Source organism: Trichosurus vulpecula, chromosome 1 (genome assembly GCF_011100635.1).
Source record: "Trichosurus vulpecula isolate mTriVul1 chromosome 1, mTriVul1.pri, whole genome shotgun sequence".
Classification (NCBI taxonomy): Eukaryota; Metazoa; Chordata; class Mammalia; order Diprotodontia; family Phalangeridae; genus Trichosurus; species Trichosurus vulpecula.
In genome coordinates, this window is record NC_050573.1 from 565,541,784 (window position 1) to 565,567,191 (window position 25,408).

General features: G+C 39.8%; 1 protein-coding gene across 1 annotated transcript in view; it reads left to right on the plus strand.

Moving 5' to 3' along the window:
* FAM240C (family with sequence similarity 240 member C) overlaps window positions 1-25,139 on the plus strand; it is a 50,087-nt gene extending 24,948 nt beyond the window's left edge. The window contains exons 3-4 of the mRNA XM_036749667.1: window positions 18,721-18,869; window positions 25,010-25,139. Coding sequence (XP_036605562.1) covers window positions 18,724-18,869; window positions 25,010-25,139 — 276 coding nt within the window. The 5' untranslated portion in view covers window positions 18,721-18,723. The remainder of the gene's footprint in view (window positions 1-18,720; window positions 18,870-25,009) is intronic.
* The last annotated feature ends 269 nt before the right edge of the window (window positions 25,140-25,408 follow it).

Sequence of the window (25,408 nt, forward strand, 5' to 3'; positions counted from 1 at the left end):
CTGTGGAGATGGGAGCACAAACAGTGGGGTGAGCTGGGGCAAGATGGAGGGTAAACTGGGGCAGGGCAGAGCACAACAGTATTGGTCTTTTCATCATAAATGCTTGAGGTTTCTCTATTCCATTAAAGGTCCACTTCTCCCTCTTACGATTATGATTGGAAAACCTTTTGTCTTTTAGAATGTTGTATTCCAAAATCTCCTGTGGCCTTTTAGTAGAAGTTGCTGGGTCTTTTGAGAGCCTGCCTGTGGTTCTTTGGCACTCAAACTCCTTTCTGGGTGCTTTCATTGTTTTTTATTTGACGTGGAAGCTCTGGATTTTGGTTATGAAGTTTCTAAAACTTTTCTTTGGGGACGTAATCAGTGTCTTCTTTCTGTCTTCCCTTTGCATTTTGGTTCCAATAGATTTGGGAAGTTTTCATTTATGATACAGAGTCCATGATTTTTTTAATCATGGTTTCAGAGTCCAATGAGTCTTAAATTATCCCCCCTTGAGCTGGGTGGTCTGCCTCCATTCCAACAGCCAGCATGGCTGGAATTGAAAAGCTTTGCCTGAAATTTAGATAATAAATGTCCATTTCTCCTATCAATCAATTATTCTAACAACCTAATTAGTACTGAATTTTAACATGTTTTAATTAATAGATTAAAATACATTGGAATTCTTGGAAGACTTTTAAATAGGTTAGAAAATTCTCTAAGTTTTTTAATTGTGCAGATATGAGAGTTTTTATAGGTGGCATAAATCATTTTGGGCAATAAAAGCTTAATTTTGACTTTTCTTTTTACTTTAAAGGCTACTTACCATTGCTGTAACCCTGCCTTCAAGAACCTTTCTCACAGGGACTACAGGTGTTATTTCTACATCTATAAGAGGGTATTGACTTTTAGTGAGATTTACAATTTAAATGACTTCTGGGAGAGACATGTCATAGATAAAGACTGAGGTAAACAGAGAAAAAAATCTAAAAAGAACTTCTTTCTTGAGAGAATGAATGAGTTAGTGTTCAATAAGAAAAAGTCATGTAAGATAATAGACTTTAACTGCCAGTCTGAAACACTGGTTCCAGTGGAGGACTCAACAACAAGTTATAGTTAGAGGAGCCAATTGCTGTAACTTTGTTTAAAACTAAAGATTTGTAAAGTGCTTTACAAATATTAATTCGTTTGATCCTCACCACATCCCTGGGAGCTAGGTATTGTTATTATCCCCGTTTTACAGGTGAGGAAACTGAGACCTAGAGAAGTTAAATGACTTTCCCAGAGTCACGCATTTAGTAAGTGTCTGAGGCTGGATTTAAACTCACTTCTTCCCAGCTTTAGGTCCAGCTCTCTCACCTTTGCCCCACCTAGCTGTGTCATGAGAGAGCTATGAGAACAGGCTTGGATACTGAAGAGAAGAGAAACATGGGAATCGAAGTTTCTCCAGTTTACATAAACTGAAGTGGAAGGCTCAGAGATAACTAATTAATTAATGAGAAAGGTTATGCACTTCTATTAATTTATGAGGAAATATATCTCTCGAATGATTTAGAATCTGGGACAAAGATTAATAAAGAAATAATCCAGTAGCAGTTAAATAGAGGGGTGACTGTCATGGCGGGGCTACACACGGACTTTTGACTCCACGCTCTGCTGTATTCTCATTAGCCAATACCTCAAAGCACAATATACACTTAGAATGAGGCTCATTATTATTAATCATGGAGGCAAATCCATATTTCAAAGACTCTTGTTGATAATTTCAATTTTTGGTCAAATTTTCGTCATACCTAGTTAGATCAAGTTCACTTCACAATTTGGTTGACGAAGATTTCATGCTAGCAATAAAAGCATCAACTCTGCCATTTTCTTGTTTGCTCGTGTTTGCGTTACTAATGTTGTCTTCCAACCAAAGTTCCTTTGCAAGCATCTTTTTAAACCGCTGTCCAGTTTATGAGGTTTAATTTACATCAGTCCTGAATTAATTGACCCTTAAATCCAGTTTCAATAAACTGAAAGTTAGCAGATAAGTGAGGGCACCACTCTTACACAACCCAAGGAAGTGTCTTGTATGCTTCCTGGGATGTACCCATCCCACTTTGGAGACCACTAATCTAGCCCAGTGCTCAAACATTTTAAAACAGAAACCAAGTCCCAAAGAAGTGACTTTGTCAAGGTCTTTATCTGATCTCAGTCCCTCTATGTATTTCAATGTATCAATTAGTTTCTCCTTCTATCTGTTGGGGAAAGGGCCTTTTATAATGAAAGAAGCCTTGTGTGGTGAAAAGAACATGCTATTATGTTTCAGTCCCAACTCTTCTCTTTCTTAGCTGTAGTCAATAATAGTAAATAAACTTTGATTAAGTGCCTACTATGAGCCAGACATGGTTCTAAGTACTGGAGATATAAATACAAAAAAAAAAATACAGTCTGTGCCCTCAAGGAGTTTAAAGTCTAATTGGGAAAGGAAGCAGAAAAGGTGGGGCGCAGGCAATAAGCTAGGGTAGGGCTGAGTTTCTCCATCAGTGAAATGAGAACACCAGTGCTTCATTTCTCAAAGAATTATTGTGGGGAAAAATCTTTTGCAAGCTACAAAGCGCTACTTAAATGTGAACTATCATTTTGTTTTAAGTTGGTATTTTATTCTTGCTGCTCATCAACACCATAGGCCCATCCTTATCCTTAACTCTAAAGGGATCATTGAGTTTTTTCCCCTTCCAGTTCATTCCATCTGAATCAGCCTTCTTGCATTTATCAACCTGGTAAGTTTGTAAACGTCTTTCTGCTCATTCCGAACGATGCTGTTTATACCTCTAGAATTCTCCCTTGTAAGACGCCTGTTTTTAAATTCGGTGACTGCGTGCTGTTCAACGTACTGGTGTAAAGTCTATATAGAAAACAGCAAGGCTAAAAGTACTTGCAATTTCACTCCAGGCGTATAGAAGACTGCTGGTATTCAGTCTTGTTCTTTATCTTTTTTGTTTTCCAGGAAGAAATGGATGCTCTTAAAACATGAGGACTTTAAAAAATGCAAATGATTCTTTCTGGGAAAGAGTTGCAAAGCGTCTCTTCAGTCATTATTCAGTGTTTATTTGTTTCCATCTAAACTCCAAAAATTATCCATGATGACTTGCTTTGCAGAGCTCATTTTCAAAACTTGCTGCAATTATAGAACAAATGGAAAGAAAGACACGGGGGAATTAGGAAAAAGTAACTTACCTTAGTAAGATTACCTGAGTAGCAAAGTACTTTTCTCACCAAAATTAAGCAACAATATAGCTAATCCTTTCAAAAAAGCACTCTGGACAGGAACTATGATACTTTCTTTGCATTGAAATGGTTTTGTATTCATTAAGAACACAAAACCAAAGGTACCTCTGCTTTTTAATGTATAATTATTAAACATTCAGCAGAAAGATACAGTCATAATAGACACTCCAACACTACCATGAAAGTGTGACTAATATGGAAATATGCTTTGCATGATTGCACATGTATCACTAATCACAAGTTGTTTACTGTCTCAGGGAAGGGGAGAGTAAGAAGGGAGGGGAGAGAATTTGGGACTTAAGTTTAAAAAAACTACTGTTAAAAAGGTTTTGTACATGTAAGTGGGAAAAATAAAATATTCTTAAGAGTAAAAAAAACCACACACACCATAGTGAAGCTGTGATTTCATTGATGGGGGTATTTCATTCATTGACCCAGATCTCAGACCAGCCATGCCTTCCCATCCTTTTGTTTACGTCCTCCTGTAAATTCTCCAGATTGGTTCCACTCACCTTAGTGGATGCCTTCATCTTGTTCCCCTGACATTGTGTGGATACCAATGGGACCGTCCATCTTTCAATCGTGCCACACAGCTAGTCTTTTTTTCCTGTCATGCATTTCTTCAATAACATCTTCCCCACTACTTCTCCTATGTGATTCTTCCTTGGGATTGTGCTTCAGTATTCTTGAACTTTTAACAAAAAACACTTTAAATAGTCCCTAAAATATGGGGTATTCATTGAACTCTAAGGCCTGTAGAAAGTTGAACGTGGATGCTCTTAAAACATGACAGCCTTAAAAAATGCAAATGAAAGAGAGGGCTGCTGTGGTAAAAGTAATTTCTCATTATTTATTGAGTACAACTAATTTCATAGTCTTCTAAAAATAGATTATTCAAGAGGAAAACACAAAGAAAAAGGCTTGAGGTGGGAATAAGCATTTATAAAGTGCCTACTATGTGCCAGACCATGCTAAGCCCCTCCCCCTTTTAACACATATCTCCTTTTATCCTTACGATAACTCTGCAGGATGTGTAGGTGCCATAATATTCCCATTTTACCAGTGAGGAAACTGAGCCATACAGAGGTTAAGTGACTTGCTCAGGGTCACACAGCAGGATTGGAGGCAGGATGTGAACTCTGCCAATCTTCCCGACTTCAGGTCCTGTGCTCTACCCACTGCACCTCCAGATAGGTAAGCATAGCCAGGGCAATATCACAAAATGGATGTTCATTGAGAGACTGAGAAGTTCTCACAGATGAGAGGTAGTCAATATTCCATCGCATTATCTTTGTTTCATCATCTTTACTTGCTCAAGTGTGTCGCTATCAGATAATCGGCGTCACCATCTTTGTGCAGGAAAGGGCTGAGTCGGTGAAATCTCCCAAGAGGTAATGTTGGTTTTGACCCTTCAGTTTTACGCAGGTTTCTGTCATACGCCCTGTCTTGGGACAACACTCTCCGAATATTTGCAAGTAAGATTGCTTCCCTAGGCGGCGTCATTCAAACACCAGACAATCTGCAGAGCAGAGAACAACTAGAAAAGTGATGGCTTTGGGCTCTAATCACACTGTTCTTTCCTCACGCTGAGTGAGCTATTGTGAATAAGGCCTTGTCGTAGCACTTACATAATACCTCAATATTTGCAAAGTGCCTCATCAATATGATCTCATCTTATTCTCACAACAGCTCTGTGAGGTGGGCGCTATTACAAACCCCATTTATAGATGACAAAGCTGAAGCTGAGGGAGGTTAAATGATCTGCTTGGGTTACACAGCTCGTAAGTGTCCGAGACTGGATTGGAACTCGGGGCTTCCTGGCTCCAAGTTTAGGGCTCTTTCCACCTTTCCCCCTAGTTTATGTTGTATTACAGACATCGTCACTTTCTTTCTTTTTGTTGTTGTCGGTGGTGGTGAGGGGGGAGGCAGGGCAATTGGGGTTAAGTGACTTGCCCAAGGTCACACAGCATGTAAGTGTGTCAGAGGCCAGATTTGAACTCAGGTCCTCCTGACTCTGGGACAGGGGCTCTACTGACTGTGCTACCTAACTGCCCCTGACATGGTCACTTTCAAGCAGCAGTTGAGCTAGAGTAAAGTCTTAGAGTCATACATTTATAAAGCTTTAAAATTAGAATGTAAGATGTGAAAAAATGCAAACATTTTCATTGACTCAGTCACTAACAGCTTATGTCAAGGCAAAAGCCTCTTTTTTCCCCAACAATTAAATCTTGAAAGAGAATTTTATATAATCTATAACCCGTTGTATCCATACCCCCTCCCAAAAAAGATGCTGGAGTCACATAGGCCAGGTCCATTCCTGCAGCCTAACCCCCAGAAGGTCAGCTTCTCTCTTTGGCTTGTCGCCCCAATCTGGAGTTTCTCCAAGAAAATATCCTAACGTATTCAGGGCATATCTTATGTCTAGGTTTACCAAATACGGTGAAAAGGAGTTTCCAGGCAGCTCAGCGGTACAGTAGGTAGAGAGTCAAGGAGGCTTGAGTTGGAATCTGGCCTCGGACACTTACTGGGCGTGTGAGCCTGGACAAGTCATGTATCCTGTCTATTTTAGCTTCCTCAACTATAAAATACGGATAATAATGACACCTACGGGCAGCGAGGTTCCATAGCAGATACAGTGCCAGCCCTGGAGTCAGGAAGACAAGTTCAAGTCTGACCTCAGACACTTACTGGGTGTGTGACCCTGGGAAAGTCACTTAATCTGTTTGCCTCAGTTTCCTCGTCTGTAAAATGAGCTGGAGAGGGAAATGGCAAATCACTCCAGGATCTTTGCCAAGAAAACTCCAAATGGGTCACAAGGAGTTGGACATGACTGAATGATAACAACAAAAATAGCACCTATGTCCCACGGTTGTTGTGAGGATCGAACGAGATATTTATAAAGTGATTAGCACAATGCCTGGCACACAGTAGGCACTTAATAAATGCTTATTTCCTTCCTTTCTTCCTTTCTATAAAATCGTCCAAGGCACAAATGAGATATTTATAAAGCGATTAGCACAATGTCTGGCACACAGTAGGCACTTAATAAATGCTTATTTCCTTCCTTTCTTCCTTTCTATAAAATCGTCCAAGGCACAAATGAGATATTTATCAAGTGATTAGCACAATGCCTGGCACACAGTAGGCACTTAATCAATGCTTATTTCTTTCCTTTCTTCCTTTCTATAAAATCATCCGAGGCACAAATGAGAGTCAGGTATGATATAGACTTTATTTCACCTCACATAAAAGGACAAAGTGACAGGAACCCCAGAATTGATACAGAGATAGAGCATTCATATGATCCATCAGTTCCTACCCACCCTCAAAGAAATTTGGTGTTACCAGATGAACAAGATCCAAGAATTCCATTAAAATCCTCTCCAGCAGAGTCCTACAAAACCTCTTCCAGACTCATGGTGCCACTCTGTCATGGTTGCCTTAGATTCTCCCTCCTCCCCAAGTTAAAAGTATTTGGGGGTTCCTGAACAAACTACCCTCCATGTTAGACCCACCCTGTCCAAGTAATTCAATGACTTTTGTCTCTAAGTAAGATAGTTCAAAGGAACTTTATGGACTGTCCATTTCTGCTGCCCTCCACAAGGCAGAAGGAAAGGGAAAAAAAAGCAAAGAGGAAGTCCTCAAGAGAGAAAAAGAGACATACTGAACTGAACAACTCACTTTTATAGATCACAGGGAGTGAGGGCTGATTCTTATTCAGCCTAACATCAGAAGGCAGCTCTGGCCTTTTGTTATTCGGTCATTTTTTGGTCATGTCCAGCTCTTGTGACCCCATTTGGGGTTTCCTTGGCAGAGATACTGGAGTGGCTTGCCATTTCTATCTCCAGCTCATCTTACAGATGAGGAAACTGAGGCAAACAGCATTAAGTGACTTGCCCAGATTTACACAACTAGTAAGTGTCTGAAGCTAGATTTGAACTCAAGAAGATGAGTCTTCCAGACTCCAGGCCTGGCACTCTGCCCAGCCCCAGTCAACAAAACTCAATCATCAGTGTGGCACCAGGGGACAGGTTCACTTTCCATGTATTCCATATATTCCATGCCCCTTTCATTATCTCCTAACAATGGTCCACACCCTGTAATCTCATAAGGTTGATTGGGGAGTTCCTCAAATTACTCAGACTCCCTTGGTCACCCCCTCCATTTAAACGGGTGGTGCAGTAAATAGAGTGCTAGACCTGGAGTCAAGAAGGCCTGAATTCAAATTCAGTATCAGACACTTAACTGTGTGACCCTGGCCAAGGAACTTAACCTATGTCTGACTCAGTTTTCTCTCTGTAAAATGGGGACGATGGCACCTACCTACCAGGTCTGTTAAAAGGTAAAATAAGATAATATTTATAAAGCACTTTATAAACTTTAACACATTATATAAATGCTAGCTAGCTAAAACACTACAACAGTCGATGAATTTGCTAATTAGTCTTTAAACAGGATCACATTAGCCAATGCTCTATATTCAGCTGCGACATATACATTGTACTATTCACAGAAGACCTACAGCCTGCCTATGTGGTACAGGGGAAAACATTATACATGCCCAACTAGAAAGCAAGTGATGTTCAGAAGTTTGTGCAGAACGCAGAAAAGATTTTCATAGAAACAATATTATACAGTGAGGTAGTGCAAGGGGTCAAGAAGACCTGAGTTCAAATTCAGCCTCAGACACTCACCAGCTGTGTGACCTTGGTCAAGTCACTTGATGTCTGTTTACTTCAATTTCCCTAACCGTAAAATGTAGATAATAATAGCAGCTATCTCCCCAGGTCGTTGTAAGGATAAAATAAATAATGTTTGTAAAGCACTTAAAACAGTGCCTAACATACAGTAGATACTACAGAAATCTCAGCCATTATTATTATTAATATAAGTTGGCCAAACCAATCCATAGAAGTCTCTTTAATCCACAATGTACATAAATTATAACAGACTGTCAGTAGTGTTTTTAGTACCTAATGACCGTTTGTAGCATTGTTTCTGTAAACCACAAATTTCATCCTAACTAGGAATCCCAAGAACGTGTTTTCCCTCTTCTTCCTTCCTCCCTTCCTCAAGGGATGGGAACTCCTATTCGCCGCCTGTATCCCTTCCACCTGCCAGACAAAGGGAGGGGACGCTGCCTCAGAGCACGATCAATAGGGGTTTCCATCCCCTCCGCTCTGAAATTCTTTCCCTTTCACTCATCATCACCACGTCTTCCCACCCTGGAGGGGCACTGAGGTGAGGGGAGAAACCAATCTAGTCTGGACTGGAGACAGAGTGGTTCCAGAAAGCTAGAAGGTCCACAACAATAAAGGTGTAGGAAAGAGAAGAGAGAGGGAAGCAAGCTCCTATTTTTTTTGCTGGTGTGGGAGCAGGGATGAGGGTCATTTTTCTGTAAGAAATGGTTGTAAGCTAAGCTTGTATAAATTAGGGAACAACTAACATCACTGCACGTTTGATTCAATGTTTTCATCTATTTCAACAGCCAATTCCAATAGCTGGACTATTAATTTGAAAAATTGTTCCAAATCAGCCACTGAAAAGTCCTTAACTGTGGCTCCCTATTGCCTCCATGATCAAATATAAAATGCTCTGTTTGGCATCCAAATCCCTTCATAACCTAACCATCCCCCTCCTACCTTTCCTGTCTTCTCACACCTTACTCCCCAACACATGTACACTTCTATTCAGTGACACCGGTTTCCTCAGTGTTCTATGACTTCCTCTCAGCTCTGGGCATTCCTCGGGCTGTCACCCATGCCTGGAATGCTCTCACTCCTCCCATCTGCCTCTCGACCTTCACGGCTTCCATTTAAGTCTCAACTAAAATCCTCTCTTTTACTGGAAATCTTTCCCCAACCCTTACCAATTCCAGTGCCTTCCTTCTATTAATTATTTCCTATTTATTCTATATATAGCTTGCTTTGTATAGATTTGTTTGTTTGTGGTCTCTCCAGTAGATTGCAATCTCTTTAAGGGCAGCAAGCTTTTGAGGGCAGTGGTTTGCCTCTTTTTGTATCCCGGGTGCTTAGAACAGTACCTGGCATATAGTAGGCTTTTAAAATGTTTATTGATTCATTGCTAGATAAGGTCATATCATTTGTATGAAATTGTCTAACATAAAGTTCAGTCTTTTCAAAGATTGACCCCTGTTCATAAGGCAATTGGTCTTACAGTTATGGCTTGCAGTTATATATCCCTTTACAATTTACAAAACACTTTCCATACTTGTTTTTCTTTGCGTTGCTTTTAACTTTTATAAAGCAATATTGGTCATAATAAGTCATCTTCCTCCTCCATAAGATTTTATAAATGAACTTTTTGTAGAGTTTCTGTTTTAAGCTACTGTTGCTCCTGGCTTCCTCATCCCTATTTGACAAAGATATTGAAATCTCTGTTGGCACTTTCTAGGTTCATTTGACCTACTTCTTGTGGCAACTGGTTTATATCAGTTAGACTTTTGTAGGAAATGGTCATAGTTTGTATTAATGTCTATCCTCTCAGCCATTTCCCTTTTGAGGGCAACAATAACTTGGTTAAGCAAGATTGTTTGGAGATGTTTTAATTATATGTTATAGGTTCTATTCATCTTTATTCTATGTTCTAATGTGATGTTGAGTTTGCTGTTCCTCTATTAAGTCAGTGTGCTAACTGTACCCATGTAGTTAATTCGTACAAGATTCTAACATTAGTAATCAGTTACTGCTGATCACTGGCAGCATGATGTGGTGGGAAAAGTCCTAGCTTTGGAGTCAAAAAACCTGGGTTCAAATCCCAACTCTGCTTCTTACTAGCTATGTGACTATGTGCCTACTTAACCTTTCAGAGTCTGAAGTCCTTATCTGTAAAATGTCAACAAGAATAATATCTGTAGCACCCACTTCATAGATTGTTGCTCACAACCTGCACTCAGAAGAAATCATTTATGCAAGGTACTTTGCAAACTTTCAGGCACAGTTAGCATAAATGCAGTGTGGCATAGTGGCTAGAGAACAGACTCCAAAGCTTGGAAGACCTAGGTTCCACTCCCATCTCTGACTCATACCAGCTATGTGAGCCAGGACAAGTCGTTTAAGTCCTGGCTATTCTAGGCAACTCTCCAAGACTGATTATCCATTGCAGAGAAGGTGCTGACCTGCATGGGTAGAAGGAGTTTCCTCACCCAGGAGCTCCTGAGATCAGTGAAATCTCTAGCCCAATCCCTATTCCTATTATCATTTTTCCTTTCTAAAATATAGACAGATTTATTTTTTGAGCTGAGATCTAATCAAGGCTCATCATGTTCAGCTCCTTCTTATTCTTTTCTTAGAAAAAGCACTTAGGATATAAAAGCGTGAGTCACCTGTGTAGGCTACAGATCCTTGAACTCTTTGTTTCTTAACCCTGAGGCATATTGTCCAAGACATTGTTCATTACCTTCCCCATATCTTTCTTTGAACTGAGCTATTAAGCAGTAAAATATGTGCTGATTTAATTTGGAAGGTCATATCAAGTTCATAATAGAATTTCACTATTTCTCATCATCTGCAAGTTATTAGCAGACAAAGTATAACTATCTTTTGAATATTTTTCCTTACAAATGTTCATCATGAGCACTGCTGGCTAAGGGGGTTAAGTAGCCCAGGAAATGTTTCTTGTTGCCTTTGGACATATGATCACCCCAACTCCACTAGATCTCTGGTTTGTTTCTCCAAGGGGAACCTCCAAATCATCCATTAGCTTTCATTTCCTTTGGTTTTCTAGTTTTGGTTATAGAGAAAATTACAATATCAACGTGATTCATTTCCTCCAATAGTGATATCAGCTCATTGACCATTCAAGGACCTCACATGCAGAGCACCAAGAGACAATACTCTCAGATGCTCTAAAAAGAATAAGATTCTGGAAACTCAGCCCCCAGGTTTACCAGTCTACCAACCATCACTGTAGCAGTGAAATAAGGGCTGCTGAGGAATTAGCTCTATATGTATGCATATATATATGTATATATATGCATATATGTGTGTATGTATATATGTATACACATGCACACATATATACATATATGTATGCATGTATGTATGTATATATAAATTTTTTTTCTTTGTTTCACTGTTTGCTATGACCAAATAATTCATCATCTATTGGCCAGTCTACTGGTAATGAGTCTCTCCATACTTAACTAAACTGGTCCACAGAAAACGACCAAAGTCTGTCTTGATGATCATACTCAAATTGGCCAGAGCTTGGTGCTCCACTGGTGGAGTCAAGAACTCAGTGTTCCCAACACACCACGGTGGATATAGAACACTTTAGAAAACAAATACCAACTCTCTAACATGGGTGTTGTATCCTTAGTTTTACAAATGGAAAAGAAAAAAATAATAACTCACCCGAGAGTAGCTGGTAACATTTAACTTGACCGTGAGGATTTAGAGAGGCAACTATCCATTGTAATTAAGGAGTCTTCTGTTCTGTTAGGGTAAGGGTGGGGTTTTTTTGCTTATTTTGGTTTTTTTAGTACCAAGTATGTTAATAGCAATTAGATAGTGAAGGATATTTGAGATGTCACTCTTGAATCCAAGTCAAGCCCAGCATGGAGGAATGTAATGTGATTCAAAGGAGAATGGCATTGGTAGGGCAGGCTGGCTTAGACAGCCCATCAACAGCCTGCACTGGATTTTACAGACAAGAGTGTAACTATCTAAAGAGCTTGTCTGAGAGCCAACAGCCCGTCCTGGAAGAGTTTCTGGGTGTCAGTGTGATTTATAGATACGGAATGATGAAAGGGTGTGAGGATGTAAATAGCACATTCCCTCACTTTTTTTTTAAACAAATGGTGGCTCCTGGGGAAGACAGTCTAATATTTTCATGAAGTATGCTATGAACACAGTTTCAAGATATGAAAGGGCAAATTCCCAGGAGCCATTAATATATGTCTCATTTGCTTTGTAAAGCAAGGTGCTGCTGGCAGCAGTCAGGATACTATTATTCTGTGGCCTCTGAGCATTCCAGCTGTGCTTATGGCTGTTTTTTCTTATTTTTTATTCTAAAATCATTGATCAAATCTTTCTATCAAACATAACAGTTTACAGTAAAAATCAATTTCCCCAAAGGGAAAGCTGTGAGCTAACAGTATTTTAATTTTGTTTCCTACTGTTCTTCATTTTCCAAACTCAGTTCAAGGTAGAACTAAGAGAAATGAATAATCAATGGGTGGTACTAAGAAGTCTGAATAGGACTCCCAGAGAGTTTGAATTCCACTTTAAAATTTATCATACCTTATTTAGAAGTTTATTTGTATTATTAATTTTATATTTATTTTCCCCAATTACATGGAAAAACAATTTTCAACATTCATTTTAAAAATTGAATTCCAAGTTGTCTCTTTCCTTCCCTACCTCCTCATTGAGAAGGGAAGAAATTTGATATAGGTTATACATGTATAATCATGCAAAATATATTCCACATTATTCCATATTAGTCATGTTGTAAAAGAAAGCAGAGACAAAAATAAAAACCCAAGAAGATAAAGAAAGTTTTTTTAAAGTATACTTCAATCTGTATTCAGACTCAGTCAGCTCTTTCTCTCGGGATGGATAGCATTTTTCATCATAAGTCCTTCAGAGTTGTCTTGGATCATTGTATTGCTTAGGATAACTAAGTCATTCACAGTTAGCCATCTTATAATATTGCTGTTGAGGTGTACAATGTTCTCCTGGTTCTACTCACTTCACTTTGTATCAGTTCATGTAAATCTCTCCAGGTTTTTTCTGAGAGCATCTAGCTCATCATTTCTTATCTCACAATAGTATTCCATAACAATCATATACCACAAATTGTTCAGCCATTCCCCAAATGATGGGCATCCCCTCAATTTCCAATTCTTTGCCACCAGAAAAGCACTGCTATAAATGCTTGGGCATAGTTCAAAACTGCTCTACATAATGGTTGAATCAGTTCCCAACTCCATCAACAATGCATTAGTCTCTCAATTTTCCCACATCCCCTCCAAGATTTATCATTCCCCTTTTCTGTCTTATTAGCCAGTCTAACAGTGTGTGAGGTAGTACTTCAGCATTGTTTTAATTTGCATTAGAAATTTATTTTTGAAGTGTCCTTTTAGATGAATAAGCAGATTTCAGAAAATCCTGGAAAGACTTGTATGCACTTGTATTCACTTGATGCAAAGTGAAATGAGCAGAACCAGGAAAACATTGTACACAGTATCAGCAAAATGTGTGATGATCAACTATGAATGACTCAGCTCTTTTCAGCAACACAATGATCCAAGACAAGTACAAAGGACTCACAAAGGAAAATGCTGTCCATATCCAGATAAAGAACTGAAGGATTCTGAATGCAGATCAAGCATACTTTTTTCACTTCATTTATTTTTTTCTTAAAATCTGTTTCTTCTTTCACAACTGTTACTAATACGGAAATTTTTTGACATGATAACACATGTATAAACTATATCAAACCACCTACCATTTTCAGAAGAGGGGAAGGGAGAAAAATGTGGAACTCAAAGTCTTGTAAAAATGAATGCTAAAAATTTTCTTGACATCTAAGTGGGGAAAAAGAAAATACTATAATTTTTTTAAATGTCCTTTTAATAAGTTTGGAATTTGGCCACCCATTTCCCAGTTAGATGACTGCAAATAAATCAAAATCTTTTTATGTTTCATTTTTCCAAAAGGAAAAGGAAGACAACTATCCCAAACACTCACAAGTCTCAGAAACAAGAGAGAAACAATGCACTCAATTCTGAGGTGTACTTTGATCTCCTTGGAAAATAGACAACATGAAAATAAGATTTGTCCTTCCTAAGATTCAACCCTAAGGTTTTTTTGTGTGTTACTTATATTCTTTTAAAACAAAACGCTCATCAGGTAACACAGGAAGTGACCCAGCTCATTAGCAACCCTTTCATTGCAGATCTCCTGAAGAAGGAACTGCCCATTTATTTTCTAACTTACATCCCAATCAAGGCCTCATATCTCTTATGTTTGGCAATTCAGGGGTATTCACAAACAACTAACTTTATTTTTCTCCATATTCTGGCAAATTGTAAAGGATTTTTAAAAATGTCATTCCTTTAGGTCTTTAAAAGTAGTTTTCAGGGTTTTCCTCTGGCATTGTAATGATTCTGTTTGAGTAGGAAAGGCTTTTCTGGCTATTGCAGTTTCTCAATTGTAATGTCTTCCTGGGATTTACTCTTTGAATAAGATAACCACTAAATAGTGTCATATTTCTCCCTACAAGTACATAAGGTCCTGTAGGAGAGAGAGTGTAGCAGAGTGGATAGAGAGTTGGAATATGGAAGACCTGAGTTCAAAAACCACATGAGGTATTTATTAGTCTTGTGAATTTGGATAAATCTATTAATGTCTATGAACCTCAGTTTCGTTATCTGTAAAATGGGAATGATAATAACATGCACAGAGTTGAAGTAATAAAGATTAACATGTACAGGGTTGAAGTGTTAAAGATAAATCTTCCCACTTCTGCTCTCTCTTCCCACACCTTCTTCAAACTAATCTTCAAAATATTAACAGATTTGGTCACGTCATTCCTACACTCAAAATCCTACAATGGCTCCTTACGATTGCCTAACAAGTAAAGTTCAAGCTCCTTAGCCTAGCCGATATTCGAGGTCCTCCACATGGATGCGCCTCATCTCTCCATACTGATCTCAAGCTGCTTCCCTTCATGCACTCTATTGCTCCAGCCAAAATGAAGCATACACATTCTTCACTTCCTAGCCTGTAGGTTTTTCACCATGTTCTTTCCTTTGCCCACAGTGCCCTCCTCTCCCATCTTTGCCTGTAGAATCTCTTTCATTGTTCTTGTTAAGTCATTTTTCAGTAGTGTCTGACTCTCTGTGATCCCATTCGGCTTTAGTTTTTTGGGGGGCAGAGCAGATACTGGAGTTGTCATTTCCTTCTGTAGCTCATTTCGTAGATGAGGAAACTGAGGCAAACAGGGTTAAGGGACTTGCCCAGAGTCACCAAGCTAATAAATGTCTGAGGCCAGATTTGAACTCACAAACATGAGTCATCCTTCCTCCTAGCCCAGCATTCCATCGACTGCACTGCCTAGTTAGTAGAATCCCTACCCATCTTTAAAAGCCTGACAAATTCCATTTCTTCCTGATCTTCCATTAGTTGGTGATTATCTTTTCCACCTCGGCTCTCACAGAGTCCTTTTTTATATTTCTCTGAATTATTTTTCATGTATTTTTTATTCCCTAATACTTTGCATTAGGGTTATTATATGTGTCATGTTCCCCTTCTAGACTATTAGCTCCATAAAAGCAAAGATTCTCTTATGTAAACTTTGCACATCACTTCAAAATGAGGGGATTGGCCTGGATAATCTTTGAAATTCTAAATCCTAGGATCCTACGAGTTCTATTATGGCCGTTAATAAAGGTTCTGATCCAGTCCAGTCTAATCCAACAAGAGTTTGTTACAAGCCTACTTATGCAAACTACTCTCTAGCCTCTGGTAATACAAAGAAAAAACCAGAGCCAGTCCTCAAAGAGCTTAGTTCCTATGTACTGTGGCGATATAATATATGAACAGATAAGTATATACGTGATAATTTGAAGAGGATGAAAATAATCCCAGCTAGATCACTGATTGTACCACAAAGGTTTAGAGCTAGAAATAGAGTTATCAATAAAGGCTTCTCATGTGAGGTGCTACATAATCAGAGCCTTGAAGGACGCTAGGGATTCTAAGAGGTGGAAGTTAAAAGAAAGTATTTCTAGCATGAGGGACAGCCTAGGCAATAACAGAAATTTAGGTGGGAGACAAAATACATAATTTAGGGACTAGCAAGTAGGCCAATTTTTCTAGAACTATGACATTTGAAGAGGAGTAATATAGAATAATTCTGGAAAAGTAGGCTGGAGTCATATTGTGAAGATATTAAGATGATGAACCGGAGAGTTTATATTTTATCCTGAAGACTTATTTTTTATCCTTAGACTTATATTTTATCCTGATAGACTTCAGTTCCTGGCACAGAGTGGCTGCTTCATAAATGCTAGTCACCAGACTGATTGGCATGCCAAGAAGATTATTTTGACAGCCATATAGAAGACATATTGCAGTGTGGGAAGTCTGGAACCTTAGAGTCCAATTAGGGGATTATTGTGGTGGTCCAGATGAGGTAGCGAATACCTGCATTAGGATGGTAGCTGTGTGAGAAGGGTGAGAGAGAAAGGAATGAATTGAGAGATGATATGGAGGTAAAAATAAGTAAATATGGCTTAGAATATAATTTGATATGGAGGGGATGAAGAAGAGAAAATAGCCCAGGATAACTCCTATGTTGTAAAGCCAGATGAGTGGAAGGATGTTGGTATCCTCAACAAAAATAGAGATGATTGGAGGAGGGACAGGTTTAGGGGAAAGGTAATGAGTTTTGTTTTGAGCATGCTGAGTTTGAGATGTCACAAAAGTGAATTCAACAAAATTAATATCAACAAAAATAAATGTTTTGCACTTCTAGGGCTGTATCCCAAAGAGATCATAAAAATGGGAAAAGGACCCACACGTACAAAAATATTTATAGCAGATCTTTCTGTGGTGGCGAAGACCTGGAAATTGAGGGGATGCCCATCAATTGGGGAATGGCTGAACAAGTTGTGGTACATGAATGTAATGGAATACTATTGTGGTATAAGAAATGAGGAGCAGACAGAGTTCATAATAACCTGGAAAGACTTATGTGAACTGATGCTGAGTGAAGTGAGCAGAACCAGGAGAACATTGTACACAGTTATAGCCACAGTGTGCGAGGACTGACTTTGATAGACTTCAGACTTCACCCTTCTCAGCAATGCGAGGACCTAAAACAATTCCAAAAAACTCATAATAGAAAATGCCATCCACATCCAGAGAAAGAACTATGAAGTCAGAATGCAGAGCGAAGCAGACTATTTGGTTTTGTTTTGCTTTATGTTTTTTTTTTTTCCCTCATGGTTCCTCCCATTCATTCTAATTCTTCTATACCACATGACTAAAGTGAAAATTTGTTTAATAGGAATGTATGTGTAGAGCTTATATTGGATCGCATGCCATCTTGGGGAGGGGGAGGGGAAGAAGGGGGAGAAAATTGAAAACTTCTGGACGTGGACGTTGAAAACTAAAAATAAATAAATAAACTTATCGAAAACATGAAGTAAATGTTCTGGAACTGGGATACTTCTTGATGCCTTGGCCATTTTCCAAATGGTAATATATATTCATGAATGAATTTACCTTATGTTCTAGGAAATTGAACTAGGTCCTGATTAGTACAAATGATGAATCCCGTGTGGTGGTTGCATGTATTAGAATTCATACTATTGAAAATTATAATTATTTAAAATAGAGTCATTGGCTCTAGCTCAATGAAAATATGAAGTGCAATTCTGAATAGGGGGATCACTTCAGGGGATTCATCATTTGGACTAATTGGGAACTAGTTGAAGCACTTCAAGAAAATATCGGATTCTTTTTTTTAATGTCACAGAATCAAGTTCTCTGAAACCGTGCAAGGATTCAAATAAATTCAGCAACATTTTTAAACAACTGCTACATGCTAAATGCTATGTGAGACAAATAATATTCTCCAAAGGACACAATCCCTGCCCTAATAGTTTACAATCTTACCAGGGAGATAAGACATATCTGCACGTGACTAGAATGCAGAGTAGAATGTGAGTGCCAACAGAGAAGCACAATCCTATTTTCCCACGAAATCTTACTCCTTCCCAAAGATTCATGGAAGTCATTTGCCATCAGTTCCCACTTATATAACTTCCATAGAACACTTCCAATCATTCAGGAGCAGCAAGCTGCATAGAGATTGGAGTGTTGGAGTCAGAAAGGTACAGCTGCTAATCCAGTCTCTCGGATACTTACTACTGTGTGACCCTGGGCAAGTCATTGAGCTGCTATGCTTCAGTTTCTCTATCTGTAAATTGAAGATATAATAATGCCTACTTTACAAAGTCATAAAAATCAAATGAAATTATATCTATGCACTACCACAGAGAGAGAGAGAGAGAGAGAGAGAGAGAGAGAGCTTTCCAAATCTTAAAGAGTTTTATGCAGGTTAGCTATTATTATTATAAAAGATAGGATCGACAGTGGCATATCAATAATGAATTGTTCCCTAAGTACAGTGTTATGCCAGAGTTCTTTCCCAAAACACAACTTTTTGTCATAAGATGCTTGTATGTTGCTTTCAGATATAAGCCTCAGTGTGAACTGTGAACCTCTACTGTGCAAAATGCAAGACACAGTTATGGTCTCCTCTGACCGGTTTTGGGTTTTTTTGTTGTTGTTTGGGTTGGTTTGGAGGGGGGAGGTTGGGTTTTGGTGGGGTTTTGTTATATTTATTTCAGTCTCCTTCCTGGCTCCCCCCCACCATCATCCTAAATCATATACAAAAAAAAAGTTGCAATGATTTTTTTTTTGTTTCTTCCAGAAAATGAGTAAAAGCTATAGAAGGAAACATCCTAAAATGACTGTGCATGATGCAGGTGGGCTGAAAAATTTCTGGGAGAAAAAGATTGAACACCATGCAAAGCAAGTGCAAAATGAAAACTCTCGAATAAGCAGGAGTGCCCTGGATAAGTGAGTAGTGTCATGTAATGGTAAAATTTGTCTGGGCTTTATCCAATCCCCACTCATATATAGAGCGGTGGATTATATACAGATTACAGTATTGCTACATGTTGACAGGATACTGGAAGCCCTTCAACTTATTAACACTGTCATCTTGGAATTTACTATAAAGATTTATTTAGAACACTAAAGAACCAGAAGACGCTACTGTCTCTTCTTGGGGACCCTCTATTCACTTTCTGGGGAAGAGTTATATGTCTACAAGTGATTAAATGCAGTAATTGGGAATTAATTCCAAGAAGTGACTACTATTAATTTCTGCTTAAAATCACTAAAGAAAAAATAAGCAGGAAAGAAAAGGCAAGCAGTTGAAAACATTAAATGAACAAAGGAAGAGATTTTCCTCCATGAGAGTTGGTATGCTCCATGTGTTGATTACATGCTTTTAAAAGTATTTCCAAACAAATCATTGAGACATCTTTAGGAGTAGAATGCCATAATTCTGCAGAGCTTGCCTCTAATGAATGATACAGTTTCTGGAATAAACCTTGTTATTAATGGTGAAGGAGTGGGACTTTGGGCTTTGACATGTCAATTTTTATGGGAGAATATGTGACCAGTAAGTACTATATATACAGTAATAGTGTCCAGACTCAACACCAGAAGTTGGTAAGAAGCTTGAGACCAAAACTAGTTTTCCTCCTCTTTGCTGATAGACTAAGTCCAATCTGTCTATGGTGCACAAATACTAGTATATTGTAGAGGGGGTGTAGGAAGGGAGAAGGGGAAGAGTGGAGGTAGTGGTCTTAAATTGTGAATTCATCAGTATAAGGAACTTTCAGTGTCAAAACTTTCTCTACCAATGCATACTGGCGACTCAGCTGTAGTTTATAATCCTGGAGAGAGTTAAGTGACTCACCCACGGTCATCTACCTACCACAGGAGAGGACTTGACAGCAGGGGTTCTTTAGCCCCAAGGCCAGCCTCTCTTTACAAGCATTATTATTTCTTATCATATAGATGGCGAAATCTCATCAGGCCGGGTTGGATCTTGCATGGATCTGGAGCTGAGGCCCTCTAATCCAATTATCTTTTACAGATGAGGCCCAGGAAGAATCAATGACTTACCCAAGGTTACAGGGGTAGTAAACATCCTAGGTAAATAAGAATCCAAGCCACTTTACACCTGAGTCAGTGCTCTTTCCTTCTATGACATGTCTAGTAAGGGGCTAAAATCCAGATCTTCTGACCTCAGGTCCTCTGTTCATTCCATTCCACCAAGCTCCTGCTTCAAAGGAAAGATAACTTAATTTATCGGTTATATTACCTTGGGTAAGTTATTTAACATCTTTCAGATCCAGCTTCCTCGTCTAGGAAAGTAGGGGATTGGATTAAAGGCCCTTTCAGGTCACTCCTAACTCTTGTAAGCTGAGTATGGGTTCCACGCTTCGAGTAGCATATAAAACTAATTTTTCTGACCCAAAAACATATTCATTAAGTGCCTGTCACCATAGGATATATCCGAGTGGGAAGATTAGTTTGCAATCACACCAAGAGAGTGTGACTTTGAAGAGTCAGAAATTAACAAAGTGCCCTATGTGAAACCTCCACAGCGCTAATCTCGAAATGAAAGCGCCCAGCTGTTGTCCTTCTTAAGCCAGTGCTGGAAAGGAAGACTGTCAGTCTTCAAATCTGGCCCGGCCAGAAGAGATTTGATCCTGGAGGACTGCCTGTGCCAAGCGCGAAAGGTTCCCCTGAAAATCTCCTCTGTCAGCACCCCCTTCTCTCCGTGTTCCACTGTGTCTTTAAGACATGGGTCCTGTCTCTGTCACTCAAGATATCTGCTCCTTTTATTAAGCACATATATGGTTAGATGATACTTTAAGTACCAAATCTTCAAGCTTACGCAAATCCTCTCACCATCACAGCACCACACACAGTCTTCTGTCCCCTTCTCTTCTCACTTTTCATCCGCCCTCCCCTCTCTTGACTATTACATTTGGCTTTCTCATGTCTTTGTACCTTCCATGAAATTGCCCACCATGCTCGGCATGGACTAGTGCCTTCCTTTTATCCTTTGAATCCTACCCCAAACACCTGTTAGGAGGCAACAGAAAAGTCCTCTCATGATGCAGTTGTCATCACACCAGTCCTGAAGGCCAAGGACACTCTGTTGGTGCTTTCCTGTTGATGTAGTGGAAAGAGCTCGGGGCTGTAGAGTCAGGAGACTTGACATCTGCATACTTACTGGCTAAGTGGTCTTGGGTAAGTCATTTGGCCTTTCTGAGCTTCAGCTTTGCCATCTGGAAAGTGAGGAAAACAATAACAGTTGTATTATCTTACCCAAAAAGCATGGGAGAGAAAAAACATTTAAACCTTAATGCACTACAAAACTGTGAGTCCTTATTTCATTCCCCGTTTTTCTCACCCTCTTATATCTTTATACAATAGAGGCTCTCTTTAATATTATCTTCCCTTTTATATTTTTAAATTTTATTTTTATATTGAATTCCAAATTTTCTCCCTCCCTCATCAATTGAGAAAACAAGAATGATATCCATTATACATAGGAAGCCATGCAAAACATGTTTCCACATTAGCCAAGTCTGGAAAAAAAAAAGACAAATGCTTCGATCTGCACTTTGAGTTTATCAGTTAATATTGCCTTCAAAGTTCTGCAAGATTTCATTATAAATGAGGCAGTAAAATGATAAAGTCCATCCTAGTATCTCCAGCAATGAACATTTTTAGTCATGGTCCAAGATGGACCTGCCTTATACAAGAGTATAAAACCCACCTAATAAAAGGTCATATTATAGTGAGATATCTATCAATTATGTAGTCACCCCAAATCCGCCCTTTTCTTCCCAGATATTTTCTCTCATAAAAGAGAGAGGAAGACAAGAAGTAACAAGCATTTGCTATGCACTCACTGTGGGTGGCTAGGTGAAAGGGCAGACAGAGCACCAGCCCTGGAATCAAAGGGACCTGAATTCAAATCCAGCCTCAGATACTTACTAGCTGTGTGACCCTGTGTGACCCTGTTTGCCTCCATTTCTTCATCTGTAAAATGAGCTGGACAAGGAAACAGCAAATCTCTCCAGTATCCTTGCCAAAATAACCCAAATGGGGTCACAAAGAGTCAGACATGACTGAAATGACTCAACAACAAAATGCCCTTACTAGGTGTAGACGGGCACTGTGCCCATTTACAGAAGTCCATTGCCCTCAATTGCTACTGCTGACAGGCTGAACCAAGGAGTTCCACCAGTACCACTACCATTAGCAACTTAGAATCACAGTATCTTAGCGTATAAAGAGATCTCATGGGTCATTTAGTCCAACTCAACCCTGAACAGGAATCCCTTCTACAGAAGACATTCATTAAGCACCTCTAGTAATGGAATTCAATTCCTTTCCAAGCGACCTGTTCTACTTTGGGATACCTCCGGTTCCTGTAAGTTTTTCCTCTATATTAAGTCTAAAATCCGTCTTTCTGCAACTTCCATTTAGTCCTCCAATTTTTGTCCTCCGGGGGCCAAGCTGACGGACGAGGCTAAACTCCGTTTCATACGGACATGCACAATGCTCATAGACCTAAGCATTCATCCTCCCACCGTTGAACTTCTGATAACTCGACAGAACAGTAGTAAAATACTGTGTGACTTATCGGCAGAGTCACACGCTTCTTCAGCTGAGCCTATCTTGCTAACAACTCAAGGAAGTCCCAAAAGAGGACATTTTTAACTGGGGGAAAATGCCACACTGGCTTTCAAAAAATGAGTTTCTGGGAGTGTGCAAGTAAATGTACTGTATCCTTAAGGAGCATTTTTAGTCGGCTTTCTGTTTGTGTTTGGTCGTGTTTTTTAGGGACAGGGATTGTCACTTCCTCTCTTTAAAAAAAACTAGGGAAAATTATGTGAGCTCCCATTCCATGAAGTACTAACTAGGACGTCTAAGATGTCAATATTAAAGTCTGTGTGTGTGTGTGTGTGTGTGTGTGTGTGTGTGTGTATTTTTCCTGGCAAGGAGGCCGACGATTGTCATTGGCATCTGTTCTCTGAGATTAACACACGAGCCATCCGTCTTTCAAAAATTGTTGGAGATCAAAACTACCCAGTTCTGAATCCCTAGGTGTTTGTATAGAAAAACAAGCATTAAGTCAGATTTTCTTATTGCCCAAGGGCACCTCTGAAAACAAAATGAATTCCAAGTAGACGCCTAGCCCGTCACAGGACGCTCTAGCGAGCTCTCCTCGTGCCCCGAGCTCACGTCATTCCAAAGTCTCCTAACATACGACCAAGGAATTAGCTTAATACGGGTGACTTAGACCTTCCCTTTACGTGGAGTGTTAGTGAAGCATCGTTCCCTTCCACCAGCAATCATCGTAACGACTCCCGGAAGAGCTTTCCTTCGCAGGACAAGAAGGCGGCGATTACTGAGCAAGAACGGAGTGTCTGGCCACGCAGCTGGCTGAGAGTCAGAGACTGAGGGCTGGAAGGGACCTTCAAGGTCGCCCAGCCCAACCTCCTCGATTTATGGGCGGCTACGGGCCGTAGCGGATAGAGTCTGAACTTGGAAAGCTCCTGCGAGCTACGTGGGTCCGGCTCGGCCAGTCACCACCTCTCTGACTCAGTTTCCCCATCTTAAAATGGAATGATAATAGCACCTACCTGGCAGGTTATTGTGAGGATCGAGTGAGATATTTATAAAGCGCTTTGCAAACGTTTTTCTCGTTTGACTTCAGTCGTGTCCGACTCTTTGTGACCCCATTGGGGCATTCTTGGCAAAGATACTGGAGTGGTTTGCCATGTCCTTCTCCAGCTCATTTGACAGATGAGGAAACTGAGGCAAACAGGGTGAAGTGACTCGCCCAGGGTCATATAGCTAGTAAGTGTCTCGAGGCTGGATTTGAATGCAGGTCTTCCTGATTTGAGGCCCAGTACTCTATCTACTGTGCCACCTAGCTGCTCAATTGCAAACCTGAAAACACTAAATAAATATTAGCTAAAATTATTAATAGTTATATATAATAATATAATATAATAATAATTGTCCAAAGTCAAACAAGCAGCAAATGGGAGAGTTGGAACCAAAGTCCTTTGGACTCCAAAACCAGCCTTCTTTCCACTGCAGCACATTTGCAGCATCCCTCTCAGAAGGACCTTGATGGGATGCCTTTTGAAGTAGCAGCATGACAGCATCCCCATAATGACCAGGAAAGGCAGCCCTTATCACAATGGACTTTCGTTCCGGAGCAGAACTTGAGTACGTGGGAAACGCTGACTTAGCAAGCTTCCAAGGGAAAGAGAAACCACTTTAGGAGCATGGAGCCCTCACATATACATATCCACTTGTGAAAGTCACCCATCTGTGTGTGAAGTGTGGCTGGGACAGCAAAGGCTGTGGTTGGCCCACTTGAGCCCCTTCTTAAAGAAAGTATTCTGAATTAGTTGTTCTAAGCATCCCACCCCCTCTTCCCGGATACGTCTCTGAGAGATGAAGAAGTTTGGCAAGGCAGACATTTCCTCCCCCCCCCCCCACCAAGTAAATACTTAATGAGTGTCATTCTCTTTATAAATGTTCATTGATTGATTCATGGGTTTCTGACAACCCTCTCCATGACACTACTACTACTACCCCAGAAGAATACAGTCCCTACTGTCCTAGCACAATAGGAAAGACAGTACTATTTAGAAAAGTCCCTACTGTCCTAGCACAATAGGAAAGTCAGTACTGAGCTAAAACTTTCTCTTCTCTCATGTAAACTATGGCCCTGAGTGAAAAGTTTTTGAATAGAAGAGAGCCCTTTCCTGCTGCCTAAGGACATAACCCACAGAAGATGTGACATTAAAACACTAATGAGAACACTTTGCACTTGTGTGACTCATTAGGAATGTGACAAGGTCACACAGGCTTCTCACTGTGAAGTGATACTACCCACCCATATGTTTTCCAAATTTCTAAGCCTTGAAAGTCAAAGGGCTGCCGAGGGTGGTGGGATGGGAGCCTTCCAGTGCACATGTGCTGGAGTGATGAGAGAAGCTGGCAGGGGGGGAGAGAAAAAGGGGGGGAAGAAGAATTTAAAAAAGTACTTGGCCCTGAAAGCTGGCTCATGTGTGCTCAAAGTATCTTTTCCCTGTCTCCAGGCTCCGCTGTGAATGGGCTCAGAGACTGGAAAGGAGACTCAAGATGCTCCAGCAGCCCGAGGAAGGACCCAAGAAGTCATCGCTACTCCCAATCGAATCTTTCCCCCTTGTCGACAAAACAGTAGCCTAAAGCTATAAATAAAATCATGATAGGAAAAGCACTGTTTCATGGAGAGTGAAAGCCTCCTTAGCAGATTTCTGTGGAGCAGTGAAAAGATGAAGCCCAAGCCAAATGTTGGGCAGGAATTTTAAAGTGTGCATTTGAGACGTGTGTCTTGCAGAAATATGTTCAATAGGAAATTGCGGCCATGTTTATTGTTTCATTCAGATCACGATAGAATCCTTTCAGAAAATTACTTGTCAGGATGTAGATTTAACTGTCCTACAGATCAGATTCTG